Source organism: Lytechinus variegatus, chromosome 1 (genome assembly GCF_018143015.1).
Source record: "Lytechinus variegatus isolate NC3 chromosome 1, Lvar_3.0, whole genome shotgun sequence".
NCBI classification, from domain to species: Eukaryota; Metazoa; Echinodermata; class Echinoidea; order Temnopleuroida; family Toxopneustidae; genus Lytechinus; species Lytechinus variegatus.
The window spans coordinates 74782350-74799316 of record NC_054740.1 but is presented as its reverse complement, the minus strand read 5'-3'; the positions used below and the strand labels follow the sequence as shown (position 1 = coordinate 74799316).

At 34.5% G+C, this 16967-nt stretch overlaps 1 protein-coding gene across 1 annotated transcript in view; it reads right to left on the bottom strand.

Annotated features, from left to right (window-relative positions):
• The window catches only part of LOC121422888 (solute carrier organic anion transporter family member 4A1-like), a 22296-nt gene extending 5329 nt beyond the window's left edge, over positions 1 to 16967 (bottom strand). Inside the window, exons 1-8 of the mRNA XM_041618120.1 lie at positions 16895 to 16967; positions 6772 to 6906; positions 3788 to 4043; positions 3296 to 3468; positions 2787 to 2880; positions 2289 to 2388; positions 1417 to 1538; positions 940 to 1194 (exon numbers count right to left, since the gene is read on the bottom strand). Coding sequence (XP_041474054.1) covers positions 940 to 1194; positions 1417 to 1538; positions 2289 to 2388; positions 2787 to 2880; positions 3296 to 3468; positions 3788 to 4043; positions 6772 to 6894 — 1123 coding nt within the window. The 5' untranslated portion in view covers positions 6895 to 6906; positions 16895 to 16967. The remainder of the gene's footprint in view (positions 1 to 939; positions 1195 to 1416; positions 1539 to 2288; positions 2389 to 2786; positions 2881 to 3295; positions 3469 to 3787; positions 4044 to 6771; positions 6907 to 16894) is intronic.

Sequence of the window (16967 nt, the reverse complement as noted above, 5' to 3'; positions counted from 1 at the left end):
AGTACGTATATGCATAAGTTTCTTTTGTAAAAAAAAAACCGCAGTAACATTTTCTTCTTTCAAATATTTGATTTCATAGAAGTAGACATGTATATAAAGGAACGAAGCTGGTATTAGAATGTCATCATGAAAGCTTTTAGTATATACACCAGAAACCAAAAGTGGTAATGTCCATGACCATGATGACGCATCATTCGTGGACACATTTGGATTTTTCTGATTCTGGTGTAGAGTTGTCATCCTATAACCTAAGTATTGGACCTACGTACTGATTTCGGGAGATATGCTCCATTTCATAATGAAGCTTTAAAGAATTCACCAATCCATTGTCAGTTGAAAAGTCGTTGGCCAAAAAAAAAGTAATGTCAGAAATGGCGAACTTCGTGCATATAGACCAATGAGCCGTGGAATCTTATTAAAATTTAAACACATGTTTGCTATTTTTCGGAATTAATACAAATATCTAGAGAATTAAAGTAATGATTTCAAATTTAAACCACCAAAGATGCTAAAAACAAATATGAATCTAATGTCGTGACACTGGAATTTCTTTAAGCATAAAAATAAAATAACATTATTTTATTAGACCATATTTACGAACTCATGCAAAGGCAATTGCCGAACCTTCAAACCAAGCTTTCGATATCCGATGCTATTCGTAAGTAGGTTTGTAAGTAAGTTTGTCCCATTATTATTTTTAAAGGACCTGGAATAAAATTGTACCTTCGCTATTTCATTATCAAATATCATATATATATATACATATATATATATATATATATATATATATATATATATATATATATATATATATATATATATATATATATGTATATATATATATATATATATATATATATATATATATATAACGATGATCTGAAAAAAAAATCATGTTTTATCAATCCTAAGAAGAACAAAAACACAGCTGGTTCTTACCCATAGAATACGCAGCCTCATTTGGACTCATGCTAAGTTGTGACTCAATATACTTCGGTCCAAAGACAGCAAGAATAGCCAAGAGGAAGAACTGGAAGACAACGGTCATATTCATGAACATAAAGGGAAGATTGGTGACAAGATTCCACACAGCTCGTGGTAAATCCTTGGTTTGGTTTACAGTGCCATCTTTCCCTGTGAATTCACTACCCTTTTGGGTCTCAAACTGACGATCTCTCATGATCACACTTCCTCCTGAAAACCAATGACAGTGGTGGCTATTTTGAACATAATATCAAATTAATGTACACGTATGATTCCGGGAAGGTGTTATTGAGGATTCTACACGACCCTTATGAGAGTATGACTCAAGTTATCAGAAATGATATTGTAAGAATCATTTTGGAGGTATGTTCATTTTAGATGCATTCAATGTTGTTGAATTGGTTACGTCATTGTGGATACTCTAACGGTTACCTGGAAGTGATTTTGGGAATCCCATGTAGATAATCGAGAAGATGAAGAGAAGAACTCCATTCATTATGAAGCCAATCCACCAAGCACCTACCCATAGAGGGTTTGTCTTATCTATTGTGAGTCTAAGAAACACAAAAAATTAAGTCATTGAAGATGAAAGTAAAGGAGAATGGGAATTTTATGGTATATAAAGCTAAGATCGGGCATATTTGTTTACAAAGTCACATTAAGAGATAATAAACCGTACACAATAATAATAGTAATTGTACATTTAATCATTCATATTGAGCATTTTTTACTCAACTTCCCATTTCAATACTTAACATGGTGAAATAGTTAACAGGATAAGTAACAAAAGTACGGATAAGATATAATTACGGGAAAGGAAAGCAAATCGTTTCTAAAAAATATATCAAAAAAGTTACGTATTTATTGAAACTCTCTTGAAAAATATAAGTTTTAGTTAAGTTTTGAACAAGGTAACAGAGAATACGTTTATTATTGAGGAAAGGAGACTATTCCAGAGTTTGGCTGTAGCACTAACAAAGGTTCGATCAGTTTTCGCCAAGTCTAATCTTTTTAAAGGTGGGCGACTCAGGAGCATGGTGTTATGAGAACTTCGAAGTCTGCAACACTGAGATAAATGGGAGCCATGCCATGCAGTATCTTGAATGTGATCATTCCCATTTACTTTTACATTAAATTAAACCAATTTTGCAACAAGCCCATATAAAAATAATTCTGACTTTCTATTGAACATGAACATGAGGATGTGATTAACGGTGATCTAAACTGACCTCTATCACCTAATGTTTATATCACTTTTTTAAACTTACAAAGATGATTCAATGGTGAGATAAAGAAAAACTTACGTATTGGTATCAACATTCAAATCACCGTAGATGCTGAGAAACACACCACCTAGTGCATAACCAAGTGAGGGACCGATCACACAGATAGCTTGGTAAACGCCTGCAAAAGAGAGCGAGAGAGAGGGTGAGGGGGAGCGTTTTCGTAGTAACAAAGCAATAATGATTCGTTGATCATGTTGGTTCCAAAGAGCATAATTGGGGGCGATGCGGTCGAGTGCATGACTCTCGTCTTTCAGTCTGAGGGACGTGGATTCGATTCCAAGCCATGACGTGTTCTCCATATTTTTTTTCCACCCCTTTTCTCCCTTTTTTCTTGTTTTTCTTGTTCAAGAAAATTCGGGGCGCAGCCCCAAGGCTCCTTACTTTAGGCAAGTGCACGATACAAAAACTATATCACTACACTACTCAAACCACTCTAAAAGTACACTAAGATATTCAATTTGACTTTGATACATTTCCCTTCCACATTCTTTAGTCATGATGGTTATATCTACCTACCCATGTATGCTCCAAAATGTTTTGTTGGGACATTTTCGTCGATGTATGCTACACCAAGGGTATACAGGCATGCCGATCCTATACCATGAAGAAACTAAAATAATGCGATGACAATATATTAATTTAATTTATTCTATATAGTTTTGCCATCATAAAACACAGAGAGAAATTACGACGATATCAATTGGTACGACTGACAGATAGATAAATTATATCCTAAAAAGATACTGACATTACTGAGTGTTACTCTTGATCTAACTTCACTTTGCTCTCATTTTTTTCAGGATTTCTTTCTTCTTTCATATTAATCCAGATATTTTGGATCCACTGCATGGTCATGTAAGACCATGATTCACCTTATACTCCTTCAGCTGAACGTATCCATGCCCTGTTGGGCTAATATGATCACCAGATGTAAAGGTGGACGAAGAATACATAATATGACATGACAATACTGTTTTATGTTTATGTATCTTTATCTATATTTAAAAGAATCCTTATATGCCTACCTGACCTATGACAAAGAAGGAGGCGTATAAACGGAATCGTTCATCATCAGATTCACGTATGGCTTCACCATCGCACAAGTTTGTCTGATTTGGCAAACCACAGTAATCAGACACGGTCTCATGATAGACGTAGTTTGAAGACATGAAATGAGGCATTGAAAATATGATGGATCCTGTTGGTAAAAATAAATCATATGAATTAAATATGAAAGTATTATACTTTGTCTGTGATCTTTGTGTTTTAAGTGATATTTTTAACAAATCGGCAGGATCATGCCGCAAATTTCCTGTAGCCATTTGCTTGATTTCGGCGATAATGATAGCTGTTTATTGCACTGATAGATAGATGTACCCTTCAACAAACTAAAACTGTCGTATTTGAAAAGAAAACCCTGTGGGCTCAGTGACTGGAAGTTCTCCTACACTTGGTTTTTCTTCCACATTCAGTGTAAGGAAATTGGAAAACGGACACTTGGTGATAGCTACACTTACCTACGGAAAAGAGAACAGAACTAGTCCCTACCCAGAGAGGCCGATGTCCCTTCTCGCCAAAGTAAGTAACAAAAACAGCGGCGACGAGATTGCAGAAGTCATACGAACTCGATATCCAACTACTTTGCACACTGTTGAAGGCAAAGCGTTTCTCAAGGGTGGTAAGGTTGACATAGACTAACCCAAATGAAGTCATACTTTGACATATAGTCAAGAGACATAGCATAAAACAGTACCCTAGCGGGTTATTGATCACCTGAGTATAAAGAAAGTAAAACAAAAAAAATGCGATCATAGAAAGGAAAACAATAAAGCTTCGGATTTGGTAATGAATAATTGCATGCTATTTAACATGATATGTTCCTTTTAATGAGTTATAATGATCAATATTAGATAGCCAAGACAGATAGCCAAGCGTGATTGGTCATAGCACGTCACGTGACATTATCGAAATCAATGTATTTTCCTATAGCCGGTCCACTTTCAATGAATATATTGACAAGCCGGTCCATGAATATATTTTTCTACGTTTATGTCGCCCTCTTGTGGATTAGACGTTACAAATTACACGGAAATAATACAGTATTGGTGAGTGGAGCCAATGACAGTTAGTTTTAGCAGATAGAGACTGAAGCTTAGTTTACTTTTAAAATTTTTGGATTTAGTCTAGGCCTAACTTCAAAGATTTGTGGTGATGTCCGACGAGCAATGAGGAACAATTAAATCAACTTTTGGACGATAAAATTCGGTTAGTAGATATAGATATGGGCTAGGCCGGCTAGCCTAGGTCTAAGTTAGGTCTAACTTTTTTAACGCGTTAGATATAGATCTAAGTTAGGCTATAGTCTAAAAGTTAGAGTAGATCTAGAGTAGAATCTAATCTAACGTTAATTCTTGCTAACGACAACGTACGTTAGTGTTAGCAAAAACATTAGATCCTAGATCTAGTTAGATTCATGGTCTTGGACCTAGTTCGACAACAGAGAGATCAGGACCAACACCAACAGTATAGTCTGACATACTCATGTTTATCTCATCCCCATTAGATCTAGATCAGAATCTGCACCTGATCATGGCTCAACAATCATTCTTGATCTGTCTTGGTTCCTGGACCTGGACTGGACTCTTAATTAGGTCTAACAAGTAAGGCCTCAACAAACTTGATTTAAATGAGAAAATGGACATTCAATGCGTTAGACTAACATTACTTATAGTTATACCATTTCCATCAGTCACTGTTAGTATCATACACAACTGATCTACTGCACGCACTGTACCTAACTTTAAGTTTAGACTGAACGTTAGATCTATCTTCATCATTCAAGGCTATCTAATATAACAGATGTTGACTGATGGGGTGTGTAAACAAATATTCTTTGGACCGCCTAAAGGATTTATATTTTCCCTCAGCTAACTTTAGGTTTAGACTGAACGTTAGATCTATCTTCATCATTCAAGGCTATCTAATATAACAGATATTGACTGATGGGGTGTGTAAACAAATATTCTTTGGACCGCCTAAAGGATTTATATTTTCCTCAGCGCTGTGCGATTCGGGAAAATATAACCCCTTGGGAAAATATATATCCGGCGGTCCAAAGAATGTTTATATTACACACACCATCAGTCAATATCTGTATAATAAAAATCACTTTGATTCGGTAATCATAGGACAATAAATCCCTTTGATCGAAATGAATGAAATTAATATTTACTATGTCTACATGACTGGAACGTGATGTATGCCATCGTAATCTATCCCTTGAAATGGTGATAAAAAGCATTTTGGTAAATTAATTTCATCATCTATCCAGTTAAACATTCTGCTAAACGGAAATAATGATAAAAAAGTTGAGCAATGCAGCCTATCAAATATTATCAATCACATTCGATTGAATTCACCGTCAAACAAACTATAAACCTCTTCATGAAAACGATCAAAGAAGGGGTGACATTATCAAAGGTAACAGTAGAGCACCAATGAAAGACATACAATATCTGTGATGCAATGAAGGCTAGAACTAGAAAGTTAAGACTGACTCTAAAACTAGGAAAGATCAAAACCATATGCTATATGTTTGAGTGTTAAAAAGTAGGGACTTTTCGGCAAGTCGACTAATTCGAAAGTACATCATGATTTTTTTTCATCCATTTTCCCCGCTGGGCCGCTGAATGCTGTTTTTTTGTCTATTGAGGTGGTAGTCCTATCTTAATCTTATTTTTACAAGCCAAATAAGATAAGCCTAAATGAATAAAAGCGAACCGCGAACAAATGTCTTTGGATATTTCATGTATTTAGAACTGGGGACCTGTTTCATAAAAGTTACTATAACTTTGCCATCCATTCGTAACTTCGCTGATCAACAGCCGATCAGAATCAAGAAATCCATGCAAGTTTCCATTCGACGCATGGCAAAGTTACCATAAAAGTAACTTTTAACGGGGCCAAAATAGTTGAATCAAGTCTGATCATTTCTTTTTATCAAGATGCGTATGTATACGATCAGCGTGAGCGCAAATCCACATCCTCAGCAAGAAGAGTTGATATCTCAGATCACTTTAATCCAGTTTGGACGTGCCCATGGCCTCTTTGCATTCGTTCACCCACCCTTTATGCCTTGAACACATGTCTTATTGATTGATTGATTTATTTCGTAAGTAGTGAACAATAAAAAATATATACATTCCAATAATAAGAATACACTATTTGAATCAATAATATAGTTAACAGGTATATGAATTTGAAGAGAAAAATGGGGAAAACCAAAAAGCTACAAAGAGCATGAAAGGCGGGAAGAAAGGGGTTATCCCAGCTGCAGAATACGATTGCGAAATACATATACATGAAAATGACATACAAAGAAAGCACAAATAAACTTCTAATGTAACTTGTCCAAGAGAAATCTTATAAGAAGTTCACTACTGGACGTGCAAATAAAAAAAAACATGTTTGACGAATAGAGACAAACAGACTATTGGCAAACCTGAATACATTTTGGTCTGAACCACATCCATCCGAATGATGTCTTTTGGGGTTCTGTATCAGCAGTGTTGTTCAGAATAAACTTCTCAGCCTCTCCCGTTGAAGTCGTTGCCTCACCCTCCATGATACCGATCTCCTTATAAGTGAAAAGATACGTTTACAAAGTAATGGCATGCTCTGAATTACAGTTCCGAGCTCGTATACAGTGTAAAAGATCATGTTTACAGACTGCATAACTCTAGGTCCAATAACCTTATTCTAAGGCCGTAAAAAATTGCGATTTCATGTCATAACATGTCATAATGGCTCATTCTAAAAATTCTCCAGAATAAATAACTGGAATCCATGTTTGAATAATCTGCATTTTCTACCTTGATATAGCAAACTTATCTTATCTAATGAGCGTTCTGACGGAATTCAAGATGTACTCTGTGGTGAAAATAATTATATCTAAATAAATAGAGCAAAATTCATGAAGCAAGAATGTGGAATTTCATCGAAATCTGATAACCAATAATGAATTTATTGAATTTTAGAATCAAGCATTTTTTGTGAAAAAGGGTCATATATACGCCTTTATGCGTATTCCTTAGGTGGGATTTCCTTTCTTCTCACTTTATTACTTGAAATCATGAATATTTTCATACTTGTGTGTTTGATGGTTCCATGAAATTTGCCTCTGCCACAATTGCTCCGACGGAAAATCTGCGTGTTGAACTAAACACACAATCTAACCTACAAACTAAATAGACCCTAATTTTTATCTTTACATTATCCACGATTTAAGTAGTATTTGTTGATAGAAATTCAATAATTCATTTCTTGACTGTTTATGATATGTGTGAGTGCGTACCTGTGTGCGAAGGTGTGTGTGTATGTGTGTGTGTGTTTGTGTGTAGGTGTGAATGCGTGGTTTAGGCCTATGCCCCACCCCTAGATTTACAAGATTATGCTATACCTTTTCTGCATATTCTGATAATACAGTCTACATTCCCACCAAACTTGACATGAACAAAGTTGCATATTCTGTATTTTTTAGGTCGTAGATTAGTCTGCAAGCACAGACTTATATTTGACACTTATATCACTACGTCTAGAGTGAAGAATAGACAACGAATCCCCTCTCTGATAGAGACATTCACAGTTAGTGGTGAATCTAGTATCACTAATTCAGAATTTGTATAATGTACTTTGCGAATTACGGAAACCAGAGAACTGTGCCTGGAGACTTGCCGTCGATCGAGTTAACAGTTCTCCAACATATATACTGCTAGTTTAAGTAACTCACCGCATGTTCAATAGTTCTCCCATTCTTTTAACTTCCCTTGTCAAGTCTAATAAACTTGACACAGTAATAACAGATTCTAGCCATGCTAGAGGTCAGTACCGGCCGAACAGAAACGTTGTGTGAACAGTGACCCCTGTCACAGCAGGTAATGTCGCAGGATACCCAATAGTGTATTTTATCATGCACTTTTCAGACGCTTTTTGCAAGCATCTTTCAGAGTCTATTGAAAAAGTCTGTCAAATTTCTACGGACAGATTAGAGGACATTGTCGGAAGTTGGTGAACAGGGACAGCACACAACAAAAACTGTTGTGTTAACCGGTGTAAATAGAGGACCACACCAGTTATTTTACACCTGTGTTAAATTGGTGGTGATAGTTTTACACGTATAGGTGTTATTACAACACCTATGGTTGTTACATTTAAACTCTTTTGTGTTATGTCCAATCTCTAGTGTGTTATTTTAACACCTCAGAGTGTGGTCCTCTATTAACACCAATTGGTGTTCAGTTTTAACACCACAGTTTTTACAGTGCACATCGTTTTAAGATTCGGACCGGACAAAAATACCAATGCAGTTTGTCGAGAGTCCGGGGGCCCGTAACAAAAAACTTAGCAATGATCGTAGAACATTTTTCTATGATTATTACATTAACTGTACTACACTGTACAACTGCTGTACAATCAATCGTGAAAATCAAGCGTACGATCAATCGCTAACCTATGTTTTACGGAACCCAGGACGTTGTTGCTGTTTGGATTTTGATTCACCGATCTTCGACAAAGGCTTGCTAGGGAAGGCCCTACAACCATGATCTAAAATTAATTGTATTATGAATATATATTTTGTATTTGTAGGTGAAAAATGAAAAGGATATACACAGCATGGAATCACCATTTCAACATGGGTGAAAAGTAGGGAAATATGGGGGGGGGGTGTTGCACCCACAAATGTAATAACGCCCACAAATGTAATAACGCCCACAAATGTAATAACACTTTACCCACAAATGTAATAACGCCCACAAATGTAATAACACTTTACCCACAAATGTAATAATTTCACCCACAAATGTAATAATGCACTTTACCCACAAATGTAATAATTTTTGATCGCCCACAAATGTAATAATGACTTTACCCACAAATGTAATAAATTTGAAGGGATTTTTGGCAAATCCGTTCTGAACTAAAATCGTATAGTAATGCGTTCATATAGCACAAAAGTGCAAAGTCTCTTTTCCTGACCCGGTTAATTAACAAATTATAATATAAATCCAAAGTCTTTATTCCAGACCCGGTTGTTTCAAAAATAATAATATGAGCCCAAAGTCTTTATTCCAGACCCGGTTGTTTCAAAAATTATAATATAAGTACAAAGTCTTTATTCCAGACCCGGTTGTTTAAAAAATAATCATATGAGCCTAAAGTCTTTATTCCAGACCCGATTGTTTAAAAAATGATAATATAAGTCCAAAGTCTTTTCTCCAGACCCGGTTGTTTAAAAAATTATAATATAAATCCAAAGTCTTTTTCCAGACCCTGTTGTTTCAAAAATTATAATATAAATCCAAAGTCTTTATTCCAGACCCGGTTGTTTAAAAAATAATAATATAAGCCCAAAGTCTTTATTCCAGACCCGACTGTTTCAAAAATGATAATATAAGTCCAAAGTCTTTTCTCCAGACCCGGTTGTTTCAAAAATTATAATATAAATCCAAAGTCTTTTTCCAGACCCGGTTGTTTAAAAAAATTTTATATATAAATCCAAAGTCTTTATTCCAGACCCGGTTGTTTCAAAAACTATAATATAAGTACAAAGTCTTTATTCCAGACCTGGTTTTTTTTAAAAATAATCATATGAGCCTAAAGTCCTTATTCCAGACCCGATTGTTTCAAAAATGATAATATAAGTCCAAAGTCTTTTCTCCAGACCCGGTTGTTTAAAAAATAATAATATAAGTCCAAAGTCTTTATTCCAGACCCGATTGTTTCAAATATTATGATATAAGTCCAAACTAAGATACGATAATGATGTTCCGGTGGAATAAAAATGAGAATTGAGCCTAGTCTTCTCTCCAGACCCAGTTAATTAAAACTGGTGGAATCAAAGTCTTTGTTGTTGTTTTAAATTATACTGAACATATTGTGAATATACGCGCGATGAGTAAATTGAGAATCAAGCATAGTCTTTTCTCCAGACCCGGTTATTCAAAACTAAAAACTAAAACCCTATAGTAATGCCTTCATATAGCACAAAAGTCCAAAGTCTTTTTCCAGACGCAGTAGTTTCAAAATTTATAATGTAAGTCCAAAGTCTTTTTTCCAGACCCAGTTATTTAAAAAATTATAATATAAGTCCAAACTAAGATACCATAATGATATTCCAGTGGAAAAAAAAGAAAATCGAGCTTAGCCTTTTCTCCGAACCCTGCTATTCAAAAATTGTAAATAACAATACAACAACAACAACAGAAACCGTATAAAGACCCCATAATCTTATTAATGCTGGATAACATGGACATATAGTGTAGTCTTTCAGCCAGACCCAGTCATTTGTTTTTCAAAATAAGGCTAAGAGTAAAAATATAAATAACTCCAAATCTAATACCAAGCAACCCTTGAACCATAGAACATGTTTTTAAAAAGAGGTTTAGAATGTTGTCTTTATTCCAGACCTAATCATTACAAAAATTACAAAAAAAATCTTCTAACATAAGACCCTATCATATTCTCTTGGAATAACATGAGTTGTAAAACGTACTCTTTCCTCCAGACCAGGTTATCTAAGAAATGAATTAAAAAAGAAAATCAAATCTAAAACCAGTTTTCAAAAGTTACACCCAGTAAAAAATGTGTCTTTTCCCCACACCCAGGTTCTTTTGTATAATAATACTAAGACCCTTACAAAACATTGTAATTATGCATTTGCAAAGAAAACGTCCATTTTCCAGACTTGGTTATTATTTAAAAATAAAATTGTCTAAAACAAATACCCAATAATCTAACTACTGTGGAATAACATGGAGATCGATTGTAGACTTTCCTCCAGACACAATTATTTCAAGAATAAAAAAAAACAATAAAACCCAACCCCCAACAACGAATCTAAGAACCAACAATCCTCCAAATTAAGACCAAGTACAAAAGCACATGTTTAGAGCGTTGTCTCTGTTCCAGACCCAGTCATTTAGAAATTAATTCAAACAATCTTAAAAACATAATACTTTGTCATATTCTTATTCCTGTTGAATAACATTATTATTATACTTAGACCTTCGTCTAGACCCAGCTATTTATAAGATAAAAAATCAAAGCTAAGACCAATCTTTAAAATTAAACCCAGTTAAAATGCTTGGGTTTAGAGAGTTGTCTTTACTCCACATCCAGTTCTCTTAAAATACAAATTAAGCAAAAGATTAATCTAAAAACTTAGACACCAGCATCTCCCAAAATATAAAACCCTGTGATAAGGCATACCACAAAAACGTCAAATTAATAAAAGGCGTAAATATTCAGATCTGAATGGTACGCGCCTTAAAAACCCAAAATAACAACAACAACAACGTTATTCTACATCAATGATATTGTGGCGTCTTTGTTAATATTGTTTGTCTGTTTTTATCGTTTCTAATAATTTCCTATTTTGAAATAACTGCATGGGTCTAGAGCAAAGACTACACCATATTTAAAGACTGGGCGTTGTGGCGTGCGCCTGTAATCCAAGCTATGTGGGGAAGTTACAAATTGATGCAGAGGTTCGAGCCCTGGTCACGTCTTTCGGATGGTGACGTTAAAGGTCGGTCCCAGACGTAAATAATCATATCTGATTGAGACACGTCTGACAAAACTCAAACACACACGTTTGCCCCCTGGAAAGATTAAACCTCAAGATGTTGATGGACCTGAATCCACCGACGGGACAGCCTAACTCCGTAACTCTGGTACGGGTGTGGGAGGAGGCTCTTCTTTCTTTGCCTGTCTCTCTTTCAGTCATTTCAAATCAGTTTTTTTTCCTATCTTATCACTTCTTGATCACATAAATCCTCTCTCTCTCTTTACTTAACGGGTCAATATAACCCCAGAAAATATATCTTAGGCCACTGAGATTATTGGAATTGTAACTAATAAAAAAAATGCTGAATATACTACAAATGGTGTTTGGTACACTGAAAATTTAAAGTACCGAAGAACTTGTTAAAACGTTATCCCCTCTTGTTAGAATGATTTTCTTTTATATGATATCTCATAGATCGTCGATCAACAACCTTATCGTTTACGGGAAGTAATCCCCATATTGTGTGCTGATATCTTATTCCTCAGTTTTTTGTTTTATATGTATTTAAAGGTTTTGTGTTTTTTTTCATAAAAAAGGAATGAATATACAAGAAATAATAATAATAAACAAGTGGAATGCCTCTGACCGTCTCACCTGCATCACGCGATTCAACATAGCAGCAGTGCTGACTTTGAAAACTACTATAACTCGCACAAGATGTTAAGTGATACTTGGTTACTCTTATTTCCACGTTTTATGAACTAGACCAATACACTTACAGAGATAGGATGGTAATTCAAAAAATACCCCCAATGTGGCCAAAATTCATTGACCTCACATGACCTTTGACCTTGATCATGTGACCTGAAACTTGCACAGGATATTCAGTGATACTTTATTACTCTTATGTCCACGTTTGAAAAGTCAGATCAATAAACTTGCAAAGTTATGATGGTAATTCAACAGATACCCCCATTATGGCCAAAGTTCATTGACCTTTGACCTTGGTCATGTGACCTAAAATGCACACAGGATGTTTAGTGATACTTGATTACTCTTATGTCCAAGTTTTATGAACTAGACCAACATACTTTCAAAGTTATGATGGTAATTCAACAAAAAAAAAAATTCAGCCAAAGTTCATTGACCCTAAATGACCTTTGACCTTGACCATGTGACCTGAAACTTGCCCAGGTATTCAGTGATACTTGATTACTATTATGTCCAAGTTTCATGAATCAGATCCAAAACCTTTTTAAGTTTTGATTGTAATTCATCAGATACCCCCAAATCGGCCAAAGATCATTGACCCTAAATGACCTTTGACCTTGGTCATGTGACGTAAAACTCATGCAGGATGTTTGGTGATACTTGATTAATCTTATGTCCAAGTTTAATGAACCAGGTCTATATATTTTCTAAGTTATGATAATATTTCAAAATCTTAACCTTAGGTTAAGATTTTGATGTTGATTCCCCCAACATGGTCTAAGTTCATTGACCCTAAATGACCTTTGACCTTGGTCATGTGACATGAAACTCTGAAAGGATGTTAGGTAATACTTGATTAACCTTATGGCCAAGTTTCATGAACTAGGTTCATATACTTTCTAAGTTATGATGTCATTTCAAAAACTTAACCTTAGGTTAAGATTTGATGTTGACGCCGCCGCCGCCGTCGCCGTCGGAAAAGCGGCGCCTATAGTCTCACTCTGCTATGCAGGTGAGACAAAAAGAAGTAATAAAAATAATACTAAATAAAATTGCTACCCTACTTCTCATACAGTGGGTGGCAAAAATAGTCAATCATGACTTATTGCCAAATAAAAACATGGAATGGAATGGTTATCCCCTCTTGTTAGAATGTTTTTCATTTATACAGTATAATATATCATAGATCGTCAATCAACAACTTTATCGTTTTCTGGAAGTAATCCCCCTATTATTTACTGATATCTTATTTCTCAGTTTTTTTTCATATGTATTTTAATGTTTTGTTATTTAGGTTTTTTCATAGAAAAAGGAAGGAATATACAAGAAATTATTTTTTTAAAGGACAAGTCCACCCCAACAAAAACTTGATTTGAATAAAAAGAGAAAAATTCAACAAGCATAACACTGAAAATTTCATCAAAATCGGATGTAAAATAAGAAAGTTATGGCATTTTAATGTTTCGCTTCATTTCACAAAACAGTTATATGCACATCTCGGTCGGTATGCAAATGAGGAACTGATGACATCACTCACTCACTATTTCTTTTGTATTTTCTTAAATGAAATATGAAACATTTTTATTTTCTCGTCATTGTCATGTGAAATGAAGTTTCATTCCTGCAACACGTGGATATTTATTATTTTAACATTTTGTGCTTTAGGCAAGGAGGTCCTAATCGTCAAATTCGTAAAAATTGAAATAATGTATAATTCAAACAATGGAAACCCAAAGAAATAGTGAGTGAGTGACATCATCGACTCTCTCATTTGGATGTAGCTGCATGGCTCGTTCATATAACTATTTTGTTAAAAATAGGCAAAACTTTGAAATGTCATAACTTTCTTATTTTACATCCGATTTTGATGAAATTTTCAGCATTGTGTTTATCTGATTTTCTCTATTGATTCAAATCAACATTTTTCTGAAAAGGACTTGACCTTTAATGGTTGCATGGTCTTTGTTTTGTTGTTGTTGTTGTGTTTTTAATGACTTTTATAACTGGGTCTGACAGAAAGACTACGCTACATTTCCATGTTATTCAACATAAATAGGATCGTGGGTCTTTGTTTTTTATAATTATTATAATTTTTTAAATAAATGGGTCTGGAAAAAAGACTTTGGACTTATATCATATTTTTTTAATTAACCGGGTGTGGAAAAAGATTTCGCATTTTTGTGCTATATAAACACATTACTATAAAGTTTCAGCTTTTAGTTACCGGGTCTGGAGAAAAGACTAAGCTCGATTCTCATTTTTATTCCACTGGAATATCATTAATGTATCTCATTTGGGACTAAAATTATAATTTTTGAAATAACCGGTTCTGGAAAATAGATTTTGGACTTATATTATTATTTTCTAAACAACCGGGTCTGGAATAAAGACTTTGGGCTCATATTATTATTTTTTAAACAACCGGGTCTGGAACCGGGTCCTTCAGCAAGAAATTTATCCACATTGTGCTGCACTCGACCCAGGTGAGGTGAATGGGTACCCGGTAGGATTAGTTCCTTGAATGCATGAGCGCTGAGAGGCAGCTCGAGCTAAAGCCGGGGTAATAATAATAACAACGCGCCTCGGAATAGATTATTTCTAGATAGATGGCGCTATATAAATGCCTATTATTATTATTAATAAAGACTTTTGATTTATATTATAATTTTTGAAATAACAGGGTCTGGAAAAAGACTTTGGATTTATATTATAATTTTTGAAACAACCGGGTCTGGAGAAAAGACTTTGGACTTATATTATCATTTTTTAAACAATCGGGTCTGGAATAAAGACTTTTGGATCATATGATTATTTTTTAAACAACCGGGTCTAGAATAAAGACTTTGGACTTATATTATTATTTTCTAAACAACCGGGTCTGGAATAAAGACTTTTGGATCATATGATTATTTTTTAAACAACCGGGTCTGGGATAAAGACTTTGGACTTATATTATTATTTTCTAAACAACCGGGTCTGGAATAAAGACTTTTGATTAATATCATAATTTTTTAAACAACCGGGTCTGGAATAAAGACTTTGGGCTCATATGATTATTTTTTAAACAACTGGGTCTGGAATAAAGACTTTGGGCTCATATGATTATTTTCGAAACAACCGGGTCTGGAATAAAGACTTTGGATTTATATTATAATTTTTTAAACAACCGGGTCTGGAATAAAGACTTTGGGCTCATATTATTATTTTTGAAACAACCGGGTCTGGAATAAAGACTTTGGATTTATATTATAATTTTTGAAACAACCGGGTTTGGAATAAAGACTTTGGACTTATATTACAATTCTTTAATTAACCGGGTCAGGAAATGAGACTTTGCACTTTTGTGCTAAATGAACGCATTACTATACGATTTTAGTTCAGAACGGATTTGCCAAAAATCCCTTCAAATTTATTACATTTGTGGGTAAAGTCATTATTACATTTGTGGGCGATCAAAAATTATTACATTTGTGGGTAAAGTGCATTATTACATTTGTGGGTGAAATTATTACATTTGTGGGTAAAGTGTTATTACATTTGTGGGCGTTATTACATTTGTGGGTAAAGTGTTATTACATTTGTGGGCGTTATTACATTTGTGGGCGATTATTACATTTGTGGGTGTAACAGGGGGGCGTGAAAGAGGAGCACAATGGCTCCGACCAGAGTCCGTCAGTACAAATTAGTAAAATGAATAAAATTGCAATTACGTGGATTAAAGTATAGATTTTAAAAAATGTGACGATGAAGAGTAATAATCGTGGTGTGTTGGATGATGATTCAGTGACGTAATGTGCATTTTTTGTCGTACTTGGAAGATTTCTAAGTAAACTTCTGTACACATAATTTAAATGACCCAAAATTGAACTAAACAGGCATGTCTATGGAGTTTCAGCAAAGTTTAATTTAATTTAAGTAGGAATTCGACGGTGGACATCGTTGTTTCATATGGATTTCTGATCGTCCTAATATTTTTTTTACGTCGATATCTTTTCCATTGTCAATCATAGTTTAACCGTAATAAATACATAATAAGGAACATCGCTTATCTACTCTATGACAATATTGAATAGCAGAAAGAACTAAACAAATGTCGCAAACGTATAAAATACTTTTTAGTTGAGAACCCGTGGTTCTGAAAGTGTTCGTTGTTTCTACATTATTAGAAGGATTACTACTTCGTGGTATTTATTTCTAAATGCGTATTGCAATGTATGGAATACATCTTCTTAATCATATTCCTGTCAACAGTTAAAATAAGCAATACAGAGTCTTACAGTTTCACTATTACTACAGATATTCACATAATACAAGAAAATATACATCAGGACACAGGTATCGTACTCACCAGCTGTTTTTCTCCTAGTTTATACCAAAGATGTTAGAGCGCCGCGTACCACTATGATAACAACTGGGGGACT